This window comes from Drosophila rhopaloa, unplaced genomic scaffold (genome assembly GCF_018152115.1).
Source record: "Drosophila rhopaloa isolate 14029-0021.01 unplaced genomic scaffold, ASM1815211v1 contig_203, whole genome shotgun sequence".
Taxonomy (NCBI): Eukaryota; Metazoa; Arthropoda; class Insecta; order Diptera; family Drosophilidae; genus Drosophila; species Drosophila rhopaloa.
The window spans coordinates 2,577,715-2,593,312 of record NW_025335088.1 but is presented as its reverse complement, the minus strand read 5'-3'; the positions used below and the strand labels follow the sequence as shown (position 1 = coordinate 2,593,312).

Genomic DNA, 15,598 nt, shown 5'->3' with positions numbered 1-15,598 from the left:
CCGAACAACCAAATTGGACTAATATGTCTGCAGATTTTCGCTAGTCTGCAGAAAAAAAATATAATATGAAGATAGTGCCCAATATTGTCTAAATTGTAACAAATCAAGTTCGTTGAATATAAAAATGTTTCCATTTTATTATTAATGTCAAGGATGGCAGACAGCCAAGCTATGAGAAAGAGCGTGAGGAATACACTTTTCGTCAGGTTCTTTTTTCACCCCGATACTCAGATCGACAAAAAAATACCAGAAAATTACATCGCGGTGTAAAATTTAAATTGTATTGTTTTTTTTTAATTTTGTAGACCGGCAGACTTTTCTTGCCAAGGTAGTTGATAATATCTTTAAAAGGCTCTTTTTTTGCAAATTTAACTGCAAAAACTTGAAACTTTCCCAAAAGTTGTCTTTCTATTGCTGGTTTTAATTAAATTAAAATTGACCATCTACATCTGATATTGATAAAATCTGTTTAAATTAAATAAGTTTTTTATCCAAATAGACGAAAAAAGGATGTATAGCCAAGTAATGTGTTTCATTATCTTTTTAATGGAAGAATTTACAGTTCTCTTAACATGGATTACAATAAAGTTGAGAATATTATATATATTAATAGCGTTTTACATATGTATATTTTCTTAGTTGCATTTAACACAGAGAGCAGCGTACATAGTTATTAATAACAGAAAACTAGCTGCAAATAACTAAAATTTCGTTGTTTATTATTATTTGTACATATTCGCAAGCGATGACCTATCATGTTCAAATATGTATTCAAATACAGATTCAAATATGACTACACGAATGGGATACTAGATTTAACTTGAATGTGGCTCGTCTAAATGTGGCGAATAAAATATTTTGTTTCTAAAAATTCTCATTTGCATTGACAAATGTTTATTTTCTTCTTTAGCTAAAACATCTACGTAATAAGCTCAGTAAAAATCTTATTTAGAGATGGATGTCTTATCTTGGATGCTAGTAAACAATACATGGCGAGGGCGTCAGCGGTGTAAGTTCATTTATTCACAAAGAACGCTGGATTTGGTGATAAGTTGGGCGGCATAGTTATCATGTTTCCCTGCTGCTGCTGGTGCATCTGCTGTTGTTGCTGGCTCCTGGTGTTGGTTGCGTATAATTGCTGCTGGAAGCTGTGATATTGCTGCGCATACTTTAGATCATTTGATGAGGGACCCACGAAATTAATGCCAGAGACGCCGTTAGTAGGACCAACACTTCCGGAAGCCGACATTAAGTTATTATTGCTGGGTCCTATTAAAGATTGACCCTGACCCTGGCCCTGACCTTGACCTTGTCCCTGCAGCATCTGTCCTTGCGCCACTGCTGGGCCTACTCCCATTCCCGTTTGATTTTGACACATTCCGCTGGGCATAGTTTTTAGGTGTTGAGGCTTGGACTGATTAGACTGTTGTGATGCTGCAAACATGGCTTGTCCAGTGCTGTTGCAGGCAGTGTTATTAAAAAATGCTGTGGGATCCCCGACGCAATCCAGACCATCCGATGCATGTGCAAACTGAATCTGCCTGTTGACCGAAGCTTGCATTCGTGGACCCATTGTATGTGGTCGCATGGTATGCGGACGCATGCCCCGTATCATCGACGGTTGACCAATATTCATTGCCACGTCATGGCCTCCCTCTTCGTCCATGATGGCCAGTTGATTACAGTTCTGGAAAAAGTTAATTCCACTGCCTGCCCCAGGGTTGTTTGTGATCTTGTTGTGGTGCTGCTCGCCTGGAGAGTTCATTAGCATGGCTCCTGATCCAGATCCTACCATCATTCCGGGCATTCCCGGACCAACATCGCCAGAGGGCGGACATATGGAGGAACCATTTCCTACAGCAGCCATTTGAGGATTAGCGTACCTCTGCAAAAACTCAAGACTAGGTGGCATTCGCACATTGCTAGCTCCATTGTTATTGTTGTTACTGGCGTTCTGCGGCCTCACTGGCATGTACTGTATTGTGTTTGGTGTACTCGCCCTAACTTGTATATTGGGATTGAAATTTGAACCAAAATTGACTGGCATTCGACCCATCATTCTAGCACCAGGTGGTACAACGCCTTGGAAGTTTGGAGAGTTTGCTTGCCCAGGACCAGGAACTGGACCAGGACCCAAAGGACTATCTCTTAATACACTATTGGGAGAATTGGGGTTAAAGCCAGAAGGACCACTTGGACCACCTGGAACGCACATTTTAGGATTCAACATTCGCTGACCCATAGAGTTCATGACGGCATTCATTGGATGGCAGTTATTTTGATTAATAGCATCAATTCCTGGTCCATCTAATCCCGAAATTATTGCATGCTCAATGTTAATGTCTACCGGTCCCGAACCGCCCATCATAGCCACCCCACCAGTACCGGCTGGACTCCCCATACTGGAAACACAGCTTGTTAACTGTTGGGACATCTGCGCCAGTGAAGAGATTGGATCGAAGTTCTGTGTCATCTTGTTTGGTGGCGGCCGATTGCCACTGTTGGGATTTAGCGGAATATTATCGGAACGCCGAGAAAATTGTACGGATCCACATTGGGACGAAGCTTGGCGCTGAAACCGAATTAAATTAGAAACAATTATATAATTAAAATAAACTTAATTTGTACCTCCATCTGCATATTGGGAGTGCCTATTTTATAGGCATTTAATGTTGAATTCGGATTGCTTTGCATATGAGGATGTGGATTGAAAATAACGCCAGGACTGGAGTTAGCAAATCTAGATTCTATATTTGCCTCTATAACAGCATTTCCTGGCGACCGTTGACCCTGTGGGCTTGTCCGTCTACTTTTTATGTTATCACCTGTAAGAAGAAGTTTGATTAGAAAATATTCTAAAATTTGATTTTGTTTTAAAAATGTTCCTGAATAAAAAAGAATATGTTTTTGCGACGTTAGATTAGTCCTATTATGGTTTTCAATATATGGGAAAATAGCTTAAGAATAAGATTACTTTGATAAGGGGTAATTATAAGTAAAAGCAACAAAAAACTATATTTAAATTGAAATCAAAAATTCCTAACATAATTTGCGTGGATGTATGTTGTTACACATATTCATTGTACAAACTCTTATTGCTGTTACAGTATATCAAATCGGTTCGTTTGAACAATCGAAAAGACAAATGAACCGATTTTGCCGAACCCTTGTAGTAAACCCCACATATCTATCCGTAAAGCTGACCCTCTGTCTATCCATTCTACCTATTCTAAGGAATACCAGAAAAATTGTGTTCTTCTAAGTTACTCAAACGACCTGTTTTGTTTGATCAATTTTTATACCCTTGCAGAGGGTATTATAATTCAGAAGTTTGTAACGCAGTGAAGGAGACGTTTCCGACCCTATAAAGTATATATATTCTTGATCAGGATCAATAGGGGAGTCGATATAGCCATGTGCGTCTGTCCGTCTGATTACCGTTTGCGAGCTCAGTTTAAAAGATAGCGATCTGAAACTTTCCTAAAACATGTGTATGCAAATCAAGTTTGAAACCGATCGGACGTCTACATCCTACATCTCCCATAGGAACAATCGGATATATCTTGCAAGAATTGATGATATTTCGCGCAGTGTAAAAGCTATTGACATGAATCTTTCCAAAAGCGCATGCCGATCGGACGTCTATATCCTATAGCTCTTAGGAACAATAGTGTAAAATCGGTCCTAATTTGATGTTTTTTAGAATCAGCAATGTATTAGCAATTGACATACATTTTTTCAAGTCTGCAAGGGTATTAAAACTTCGGCTTGCCGAAGTCAGCTTCCGTCCTCGTTATAATTGATAACATTTACTCAACCAGACATACAATTTACATGTATAAAATATTTTTACGTTTCATCACGAGTCGTAAAGATTTATTGGTCAATAATATTAAAATGCCTAAACAATGTAAGTTCAACCTTTATAGGTTTGGGAACACATAACTTTCAAGGTGTTCTTAAAGTCAAACGATTAAATATTTTCATGACCGTGAAGAAGAAATTTGAGACTTAGGAAACATGTTATGTTACGAAACATATTGTTTCTATAGCAGCAATACTATATAGTAGTCCGATTTTTATAAATGTTAAACCGTAATTCTGAAAATGTCTATCTTTCGGTGTATGCGGGTATATGTTAAGAAACAAGGAAGTTACAATTTTGTTCCTCTTTTCTCCCGGTTGTTCCTATGGAAGCTATATGATACAGTAGGCCGATCCAGCCCGTTCCGAATTATATACTACCTAATACAGAAACTGGACATTTTGCAAAGTGTCATCCAAAAACTTTGCATTAATTTGGGTAGAATCCGTCAGACGGGCAGGGATATATATACTTTATTGCGAATGTAAACTAACTTTTTAACGAAATTTTTAAAGTTCGGTTTTGGTCACAGTTTTATATCTTTTGAGTTAACGTGTACGGAGTTTTGGAATACTCGCTTTTGCGAAAAATGCTTTTGTTTATTTGTCATTTGGTGTTCAACAATACAAATTTTCGTATTTTAAGCCAATTTTTTTTCAAAAACAACAAGTTTAAACCCGATCGCACAAAAAGACGTGTCCGATCAGAGTCGATTTAAATCATGATGTGCAAACACATTTATAATGACGATTGCAAAAGTCTTTAGCTTTTATACTGACCTTTCAATTGGAATAGAGGGTCGGCAATATCACAAACTTATGAGCAATGTTACAATACTCTCAGAAAAATATATCTTTTTTATACCCAAATAATAAATTTTAGAATTACCAGCAGAGGACTGACCGAACGGCTCCAATTCCTTCGGGGATAAATGGGATAGCGGTGTACTCGGGTTACTATTAAAATTATGAGTGGGTACGCCTGATGATCCGCTATTTCGATTTCGATTTGGATTTGATGGCGATGGGGTGTCTGCCTGAAAACAGTTTTTGCTTGCAGAAATCACTCCCGTTGTGCCTGCCTGGGAGGATGATGTGATTGCCGGGGGAGCCGATCCCGACAGTGATGCCGAACTATCCATGCTGGGTGAGTTTGTTGGCAAACCCATAACTGCGCCAGTTGTGCGAGGTGACGGCAAGGACAGGTTGTTTGGACTCGACGGATTCGGCGATTGAGTAGCTATTGGCACTGAAGCAGATCGCTGAGTGGAATGGTATGGCGGTGGAGGTCCCTGCAGAGAACGCACTTGGCTATTTGACGAATTTCCGCCAGTTCCAGATGGCGGCTGTTGCGGTGCGATAGGTCCCGTCGCTTGTCTGGCTTTCCCACCCTTGAGGCGGTCCTCGAAAAATTGCTGTTGGATCTTCGTCCACTCCATTTGAGCTAGTCCCCCTTGGTGTGGATGCGTTAGGCTATCTTGAGTCGAAAGTTCTTTAGACATATCTACTGATACTGATCCGATGACATTAACGTTGCAGTTCGTGTTGCCAAACGAAGCTAGCATATCGGTTGAGTTTCCCATCATACTGCTATTTGAAGCCCCAGAGCTTGAGCAATGCATATTTACATTTAACGCGCCGGCAGCATTTCCAGTTACAGTCCCAGCTCCGCATTGCATGCCGCTTTTTTGACTATTATTGCATCCCATTACAGCACCGATATCCGATATCACATCACTGGGAAGTATTACCTCCTCGGGAAGTCCTGATGTCCCCGCTAAGTGCTCCGGTTTCACGTTTCCGGGTAAATGCATTTGTCGCAATTGCGGATTTATTATAGATCCTCCTCCACTCGGCATGCCCATAACCAGGTCTCCTGGTATTTTCGGCATTTGTGAGCTTACATTGGCTCCTACTGAGTTTTCATTTTCGGGAAAGAGAAATTGGTTCATTTTCTTTATTTTTGCCAGCTGCTCTTCCCGATGCTGACGCTGTTGTGGTGTAAGGTTTTCGTCTGGGACCTTAACTCCTTGCAGCGAAACAATGTTGTTTTCGTGAGACAGACTTTGATCGCTTCCCTTTGTGACCTGCCCTAAGTCAACACCAGCAGCTTCCAATATCTTTATTGCCTGGGACTCGCTGGAAGCGCTGATACTGTCTATATTGTTTCGCGAATTTGGGGCAGGGCCACCACCACCACTGCCCCCGGCTCCGCTCTCCCAGCACATAAGTTCATTTTCATTGGCCAAGGGATCGGATTGGTCGACAAAAGTGTTGCTGGGCACATTAACAGAACTGCGTTTGCTGTTGTCATTTTGATTGAACTGGCTTTTCAAAAGGCTTACAGGTTTTGAATGTGACGGCTGCTGTGTTATCTTTGATACAGAATTGGGTGCACTTTGTGCCATCGGTCCTCCCGGTCCCATGCCTAGCCACGGCATTCCCAAGTTACTGTGCCGCTGCAACTTGTTCATCTTCAGGGGATTTTTCATAAAAAAGTCTTCGAGAAAGTTTTTTGTCGCTGGCTGGGTACAGTGATATGCAATAATGGTTTGGAATTGACCGCTTAAAACCGATTCGGCCCCTTTGTTTGCAAGTTGAGTTGAAAACACGAATATGTGATTCTGTTGTTGCATGAAATCCAAGCAATTGCCACCACCGGAAGTGGGGCCATTGCCATTACCCGCCAGAAGATTATTTGTTGCTCCAACTACCGTTCCTGGTCCTCCTCCACTTACGTGAGACGCATTCATTCCTAGAGCTAATATGCTTGAGATAGGCGGGTTACCTAAAGATTCACTGATAATATCGCTTAACGGATTGCAGCTAACGCCTCCCATTTCATCATTACTTATAGCCAAGGATGAATTCTTTTTTTCCGTGATGCTATCGGTTGTATTTCTTTCTATTTTCACTAAATGAGGTAAAGGGTACAGATTTTTATTAAACATACCTAGGCATATTCAACCATGCTCTTCTTATCGCAAATTTAAAATATTTTTGTTTGGTTATCGAATTGGGCAATTATAAACTCATAAGTTTACTTGCTCTTAAATATATTTTATGTTTGTGACTATTAAAAAAATAAGAGTGGTTTTGTTTAAGTACGCGCATTTATGAATAATTAACTAGAAAAGAAGCAAACTTCGGCAGGCCGAAATTTATTTACCTTTGCAGTTGTTACAACTCTATTAGATTTCGATTTCTCTGCCCATATTACTAAAAACAATGAAGCTGTGTCGATTTTGCGCTGCATTTTGCCATCGTTTCTATGGCAGCTATATGATATTGTTTTCCGATTTTAATTTAATTAAAACCGCAATTCCATAATATTTAAATATTACCAAATTCCAAAGAATAAAAAAAAATTGAAGACAACAAAATTATTATTTTTTTTTAATTTTTTTCCGTTTGTTCCTATGGGAGCTATATGATATAGTCGCCCGACTTATATACTACCTGCAATAGAAAGAAAACTTTTGGGAAAGTTTTAAGCAAATAGCTTTAAAACTGAGAGACTAGTTTGCGTAGAAACGGACGGAAGGACGGACGGACGGACGGACAGTCGGATATGGCCAGATCGACTGTCCTGGTGATGCTGATCAAGAATATATATACTTTATAGGGTCGGAAATGTCTCCTTCACTGCGTTGCAAACTTTTGACTGAAATTATAATACCCTCTGCAAGGGTATAAAAATTAGAAAGGCTCGATAAGTTTGTGTTACAACTATCCAATAGCTTACAAAGGGTGATTGTCTAAAACTTGCATACATTTTGAATCATCCCAATTCGATTTAATCGGTATATACGATTTTAAAAATAGATTTTTAATTTCATATCGGATACTGTAACATTAAAAACAAGAAAGAAATCAAACTTCGGCAAGCCGAAGTTTATATACCCTTGCATTTATTACAAAACAACTAAATATCAATGCTTATATTACTAAAAACAATGAAGCTTTGTGGATTTTGCGATGCATTTTGCCAGCGTTTCTATGGCAGGGTATAAAAGAAAGAAGCAAAACTTCGACAAACCAAAGTTTATATAACCTTGCAGTTATTAGAAAACACAATTTTGTTTGTTCGGCATATATTTTTATAGCCTTGCAGAAGGTATTCTAATTTCAGTCAAAAGTTTGGAACGCGGTGAAGGAGATATTTCCAACCCTATATATATATTATATATATTCTTGATCAGCATTGGCAGGAGAGTTGATCTAGCCGTGTCCGTCTGTCTGTCCGTTTCTTCGCAAACTAGTCCCTCAGTTAGCTTTAAAACTGCTTGAAACTTTCCCGAAAGTTGTCTTTCTATTGCAGGTAGTACAAAAGTTTGAACGAGCTCATATAGCTCTCATAGGAACAGTAGGAAAAAAAGTATAACTTTGTAGTTTTTTTTCTTGTTCTTTGGGATTTACATACTATGGAATAACGGATTTAGATAAATTAAAATCGGACATCAATATTGTTGCGAGGCTAATAAGAAGGTTTAGCCGCGCGCTAACTGTCCAATTTCAAAAGTCGATTTATTTGAATTTATCTGTTAGTTTAAAAATACTCTTAAGTTGTTCAACACTGTTAGTTTCATCATTTTATTGTTAGTATTGGAAAACTTAAGAATTTAAGGAGAAGAAAGTGTCGCTATTAAAGCCTAGTATCCAGATCGACAAACGAGTATGCTAGCGTAAAAACTTTAATCTTTCCAGTGTGACCAAAATTTCGAGAGTTCATCGGATTTAAGCGTGCTACGGTCGTACTGACAATCAGCTGGGTTTGTTGACAAGCAGTTAAAATTCAAATATCGTATTTGCGGGAAAGAGCCTTTAAAAGATATTATCAAATACCTTGGCAAGACAAGTCTGCCGCTGTACAAAGAAGTTAAAAAACAATACAATTTAAATTTAACAGTTGTTTTTTTTTAATTTTATGATAATTATTTGCTAATTTAAAGTTCATAGCTGCACTTTTATTGTGTTTTTTCGTACATTCTGGACCTAAAAAACATTTTGCTCTGACAAGAGGCACCCCAGATAGTATTAATGTTATTTTGTCCTCACATGTAAACACCTGCAATCGACTTTTGTGAGTTTTTTGAGTTTTTCCCTCCATTTCTTATAATGGTTAGTGAGAAGCGCACGCCAAAAGATTAAATTTTTTAATCTTTCCGCTAGGGTTCACCCAAAGTTCATTTCCGCAGACTGGCAACGCTATGCAATTTTCTGGTATTTTTTTCGTCGATCAGGAGACCGAAGTGAAAAAAAGGCCCGACGAAAAGTGAACGCCAGCTGTTTGCCTCTCGCTCTCTCTCATGACTGGCGTACGGTTTACGTCGAAGTGGATACTAGGCTTAAAAGCTGAAGAGTGGCAAACCACAAGTGTAAGAAAAAATGTTAATAATTTGATTAATTGTGAATCCATTTGAATTTAAATAAAGATGTCAGCTATCTGTATGCTGTGAACCAAAGCTCGAAATAAGTGGAAACCCTCTTGGACCGTGAATGTCCCAACAAATATCATATATGTAGCTCCCATAGGAAAATCAAAAAATGAAAATAAATTAAAATGAAAAAAAAATGTTTTTGCTGTTTTTCTATTTATCAAAATATTCCTTTGAGATATAGTAATTATCTACTATATCAGAATTACGCTTTTAGTTTTGTCAAAATCGGACAACCATATCATATTGCTGCCATAGAAACGATGGCAAAATGCAGCGCAAAATCGCCATAGCTTCGTTGTTTTCAGGCATAGAAATCGAAATGCAGTCGTTTTTTAATAACTGCAAAAGCATATAAACTTCGGCTTGCCGAAGTTTGCTTCCTTTCTTGTTGATCTAAGAAACACTATACTTTATCAACAGAGGCTTCAAAAGATAAAGTAAAGTTTCGATAGGGCCTTAGGAATATCAGGAGGAATTCTATTCAAAATTTCCTCTTTAATATAAATTTGTTCAAATCGGACCGATTTTCCTTTCTGTAGTCTTCCAGGCACATTTGTTATTACGTGGTCATCAGGTTAAAAAAAAATTTTTTTTTTTAAATATAAAATTTTGAAAAAATTAAAAAATTATCTCTTATATCGTATAAACCGAACAAGCTTAAAAAATTATATTCTACTAAGAAAAACAGAATTATTAAAGTTTTTATATGTTTGTTTACCAAGCAAGTCTTTTTGGGGATTTTAAAATTTTCGGTATTCTACAGAATTCCTGTTTTGAAAAATCTTCGTATTCGATAACTAGAGCATGGCTGATAACTTTTTTTTATAAAGTACTAGGTACATGTACAAGACAATAAGATTATCAATTTACTTACCGGGAGTAGCGGAATTGTCCTGCGCATTACCAATTGAACCGAACCCAACAGGGGACATGTTTGGCGATTGATTTTCCCTTTCTTCCCTTTTCATATTCACTAAGCTGCTCAGCACGTCGGCGGGTTCTTCCTTAATGGCAACGCCTATGGAAAAACCGGAAGCGGATGCTGTTCCGCACCCTGCGCCGGCAGGTAAGCCTTTCGGTTTATTAGATCCTTTTTCTGTTGAGAGGCATAAATAGGTGAGCTTTCAATTAAGTTTTTAGAAAACCTCTTATTTTGATTTTATAACAAACTACTGTTACGCGTACCTTCTAGCCTGTCCTATTGAAACCAAACCAAGCAATGATTTCCATATATTGATGCAAATGTAAGTGCAAAATAGAAGGAAAGTTTCTCTAGTCGATCTAGCCATGGCCTATCGCTTAAACAACTACACCTTGGAATAATTTAAATTCAACCCATCTATTAAAAAGTAACCATGTGTGATCTAAGTAGTAATATTTGCCTCGCGTAAATAAGATTAGATCGCGTTTTAGCTTTACGCCTGCGTACTCCCGGAACATTTTTTCCCCGTTACAACGTAAATTTGAGTACTTGCGAAAGGGAAAGCCAGAGCCGTCTGAATTCATGTTTAGACTGCCTTACCGACATCCTCATCCTTCACACTGGGCTTCTTTTTCTTCGCCTGCTCGTCGCCGTCGACCATTTGCGTTAGTCCAACTGTAGCAGACACACTACTGCTATTCGAGTGTTCACTGGTGTTGTTTGGAGAGGCGACCAGGCACGAATTGATGCTGGTTGAAGAGTTCTGTCTGAGCATCGGCGGACCAACGGCAGCGCCTACGGAAGACGACTGCGATGGTTGTGCGTCAGTCGAAATACCTCCTCCCATTCCGCCTCCGCTGCCTCCAGTTGGAGCGGATATGCCTTTCTCAATACTTGATAGGCCGTTTTTCTCTGCCACTTCTTCTGGCATTATTTTTATTTGATCTTAAAATAGAGCGAATTGATATTAACACATTAAGTGTAAAATAAAAGCGATCGACTTACCCGGAGACAGAGTGGAAAAGGGTTCGCTTTTCATACTCTTTGGAGAGCTCCTGCTAGAGCCTGCCACCCCGTTCCCAATCCCTATTCCAGCGTTAGCTCCAGATGCACTTGTTGAGGCATCGGTGATTAATTGAGTCTGTGATTGGGTCGGACTGCAGGGCATTGTTGTCGACATCATTGTAGTTATGCCTACATGGAACCAATATGTTTGCCTGTCCAAATCGGTTTAATGTATAAATGCTTACATTAATTAAAAAGTCATCGTTTACCTATTTGTGGTTTCTGGCAATCGCATCCACTAAATGCCAGGCTTATGTACATCAATACAGACCGCACGCACACTACAACACGTATGCATGAGTTTCGAACTCACGAATTATTCGCGAAACCGAGCCCATTAGTTCAGGTGCGATCATTATAACCATAGGCACTTAATCTATTTTCTTGTTTGCTTTGAAATTATTTCGTGTACAACTTGTTTCACCATGTTTCACAATTTTATGTATACATATTTACTATTAACACTTATGAACAAATCATTCCCTCATAATAGTTGTGTGCTGTAAGTTGATGAATTTCGTATCTCGACTATTAGTTAAGAGTTGGCATTGCCAAATATTGTTTAGGTTCTTCGGAAAAAATATATTAATGTGCATAAGTAACGAAATAGTATCATATAAAAATAAGAAATTACTGCCGCTTAGAGTAACCAGACCGCGGCAATTCCACACCAAACTTAAATACTGAAAGAATAAATCTGGTAGATTTCAGTAAAGCAACGTACTCGGCCAATGGTAAGGAAATAATCGGGTTCCACTGCAGCATTACCACTAGGTTGTTCGTGACATTCGAATGCATATAAAGCAATATATAAAAACGATTTTAAATTTGACAATAGGCTTCTTTCGGCAAGCCATTTAGTTGTTGATTTCTTACCTTGCTTTTTATAACTGATTCAACTCCATCGACTGCTCTGTGAGCTTGCAACACAATTCCATTCCATTTATTCCATGCTATTTACAAAATCAAATAGTCTTAAAAAAATTATTTTATTTTAAGACTGCAGTACTGATCTGAACAAATATAGGTTATTGAAAGACATCCGTCCAATTATACCCGTTACTAATAGAGTACTAAAAATCAGAAATCGTCAAAAATTTCCAAAATTTATTTTAAAATTGCTTAGCTGAGTAACGGGTATCTTATAGCCGTGTCGTTTCTTCTTAATATATTATTTTAATAAAAAGATTCATCTAACATAGTTTCATCAATACAGCAAACATCTATTTTCGTTCTATCAGCCAAGCTACACGATTAAGAATAGTTACTTGGCGATAGGCTGATTTTTGCACATGTCGCTTGTGCGCAGCCTGCCCGCCGTTCATGCTTTGGCGGTTAGATTTAAATTCACTTCTGTCATTTGTTTTATAATACGTTATGAAGTTTAAGAAATACAAATATGAAAAATCTAAAAAAATAGGATGAGAGACGGCGAGCCATTTTATAAACATCCTTATAAAAATAAAACTTTATTAGGGGAATTTTAATATATATGAGTGCAAATTCGTTATTCAATAATCTCGAGACTGGAAATCTTTATAAAACCAAAATTTATTTGTTGTGTTTCGGGGTAAATATTTGCGCTGTTTTTATATTGGCTGAATAATTTGATTGCCTGATGGCTTAAGAGTACAGGGAAATTAAAGGCAGACATTTACAATAAAAATTTTAATGACGAGTTCCGCACGGAATCAGAGATAGTTAGGAATTAAATCAGCGCGTTAACAAAGTAAGATCCCCATGTGGAAGTCCTCAGGCTATAGAAGGGTGACCTCTGACCCTAACATAAAATACGAGGTTAAAATAGTTATCGTGAAATTACTTCCAACCTTCAATGGACGTCAAATACGTATCGTGGAGGCAAGTTGCTCTTGATACATAAAAACTCACCAAAAGATACACACACTATCACTGAGCACGACAGCACGAGCGTTGCTCACGTCTGATAATACAGCTTGAACGTGAACTAAATCACAGCAAGGATTGATTGCAAGGACGCGGACAAATTTAATGTACTGCGTCCAAATTTAGAAATGGTCACAAAATTGGACGAAAAAAAACACATTTCATAAGACAATGTAGCCAAATGTAAGAAATGTATTGCGACAATAAAGCCTCTTTCAACTCTGAAAGCATTAAAATGACAACAAAAATGGATGATACCGTCGGTCATAGAACGATGTTTTTATATTCTTGCAGAGGGTATTTTAATATTGGTCAGAAGCTTGTAACGCAGTGAAGGAGACGTTTCCGACCCTATAAAGTATATATATTCTTGATCAGGATCAATAGGGGAGTCGATATAGCCATGTCCGTCTGTCCGTCTGTTTCAATACCGTTTGCGATCTCAGTTTAAGAGCTAGCGATTTGAAACTTTCACAATCGTCCTAAAACATGTGTACGCAGATGAAGTCCGAAAATCGGACGTCTATATCCTATAGCTCCCATAGGAACAATCGGATATATCTTGCAAGAATTGATGAAATTTCGCGCAGTGTAAGAGCTATTGACATGAATATTTCCAAATCGTATTTTTTATGCATACCTTGATTAGGATAAAAGCGCGTGCCGATCGGACGTCTATATCCTATAGCTCCCATAGGAACAAAAGGGTGAAATCGATCAAAATTTGATATTTTTCAGAATATTTCGCGCCGTTATCGCTTATATCCGATTTTAAAAATTTAAATATTTCGGAAAAATACAAATGCAGTTTTATTTTGTTTATCAATACCTTTCGAAATGTAGAAAAAATTTTTCAAATCGGAACATTCGTTAAAAAGTTAGGCGTGATCAAAGTTTCTATCTCCATCTCCCTCGCACTCCCTTTACCTGAGTAACGGGTATCTGATGGTCGGGGCACGCGACTATAGCGTTCTCTCTTGTTTTTTTTTGTAGATATTTAAAAATACTATTGTTAAGTTTAAATTACTCCCACTAACGTTAACACCTTTCTTGTACTAAATAAAATGAACTGCCTTTTTTAAATATTAGTTTAATGTGTAAATTAATAATGACTTGATAAAATTATACTACGGGGAACCTGGCGCAAAAGAACAATGACATAACTTTTAACGGACGACATTGCAATTGAGGATCACACGAAGACAGATGACAAACGAACCAGAAGATTCATCCAACTTTTCTTAGTCACGAGTCCACAAGAAACAGAATACTAATTTCTGAAATTTAAAACATAATGCAGTATAAAAAAAAAATATTTAATCAGAAAAGTGCCCATAGTTACCTTAATGGGATTTATTAATGTATTTCAATCTAATAACTTTATACACATTTTACCCCAAGGTAATGGTTAACTGTAAGAAAATTCTTTTATTCCCCGTGGAGCGAATTCGAAGAGGAAATCCTAGCGAACGAACGAGCATAGGCAACAAAATATAAAGGAGCTCAAAAACGAAAAAAATCTGTTTTGGGAGTACCCTTTACATAGCCTCTTGTAAGGCGCTTTAATCGAGACCAAAAGCCACCAACGAGTTAGGCATCCCCGAGGACCATGTTAAACTTAATAGGGAAATATTTACAAAATATGAGTAGCCTGCCATTTACGTCTCAGATAGTTCATTTAAGTTAAATTCTGTATGGGAATATATTTTTTTTATGCTGCTTTTCGGTATACAAAATAAATTTAATAAGATTATGCGAGGTTCGTCCGTTCAGTTGAGCTTTTATTTCCTAAAAAACTATAGTGTATAGTAACTGTAGTGTAGTACTTGGATCGACGTAATATGATTGTCAGCTCTAAGATCTCATCTTGCCAAGGTACTTGAGAATATAAGATAAATTCTTGAATTTCAACTGCTCGTGCAAAGCTCTGCATTTTTCTGGCATTTTTTTCCGTCGATCTAGGTACCGTAATGCAAGCTGGGCTTGTTGACCAACAGTAAAAAATCTAAAATCTTGTTTGCCGGAAAGAACCTTTAACGGATATTCTTAACTACATAGCCACGTGTCTGCCACTAACCAAAAAAAATTAGAAAACAATATAATTTAAATTTAGCATTGGGTCTTTTTAGTTATTGATAATTCTTTGGTATACCGGAGGTACCGGTATACTCATAAAAAACGCATAAAACATCATCCCTTGGATACATTCGCTACTAACTACCTGCAGGCCACATCCCTACGTATAAACCTAATTGGCGCCCCACCTATCCGCCATATATTGCCCCCCACGCTTCAGTATTGCAGAAAATGAGTTTATGAATTTCTACAACTCACTAGGACGCTGCTTTATAGCTGCCGGTGATTATAACGCAAAGCATCCCCACTGGGGATCTCGTCTTAT

The 15,598-nt window shown here is 37.9% G+C and overlaps 1 protein-coding gene across 2 annotated transcripts; it reads right to left on the bottom strand.

Annotated features, from left to right (window-relative positions):
- Nucleotides 1–526: 526 nt before the first annotated feature.
- On the bottom strand, nt 527–11,955 carry LOC108040047 (protein BCL9 homolog). 2 transcript variants are annotated; one of them, XM_017117275.1, is made up of 7 exons: nt 11,502–11,955; nt 11,233–11,444; nt 10,828–11,172; nt 10,180–10,401; nt 4,754–6,778; nt 2,629–2,825; nt 527–2,572 (listed from the first exon to the last, which is right to left on the bottom strand). In XM_017117275.1, the coding sequence occupies exons 1-7, from the start codon at nt 11,525–11,527 to the stop codon at nt 1,016–1,018; spliced, it is 4,584 nt and encodes a 1,527-aa protein (XP_016972764.1). In that variant the 5' UTR covers nt 11,528–11,955; the 3' UTR covers nt 527–1,015. The 2 variants fall into 2 exon arrangements, with proteins under 2 accessions (XP_016972764.1, XP_016972765.1); XM_017117276.1 differs by lacking the exon at nt 4,754–6,778.
- Nucleotides 11,956–15,598: the final 3,643 nt, after the last annotated feature.

Bases quoted from the DNA above. Each gene is read 5' to 3' on its own strand.
- LOC108040047 (XM_017117275.1), bottom strand. From the start codon at position 11,527: ATGCGATTGCCAGAAACCACAAATAG. The intron at 11,445-11,501 runs GTAAACGATGAC...CGATTTGGACAG, and splicing joins TTGCCAGAAACCACAAATAG to GCAAACATATTGGTTCCATG. The intron at 11,173-11,232 runs GTAAGTCGATCG...CTCTATTTTAAG, and splicing joins CTTTTCCACTCTGTCTCCGG to ATCAAATAAAAATAATGCCA.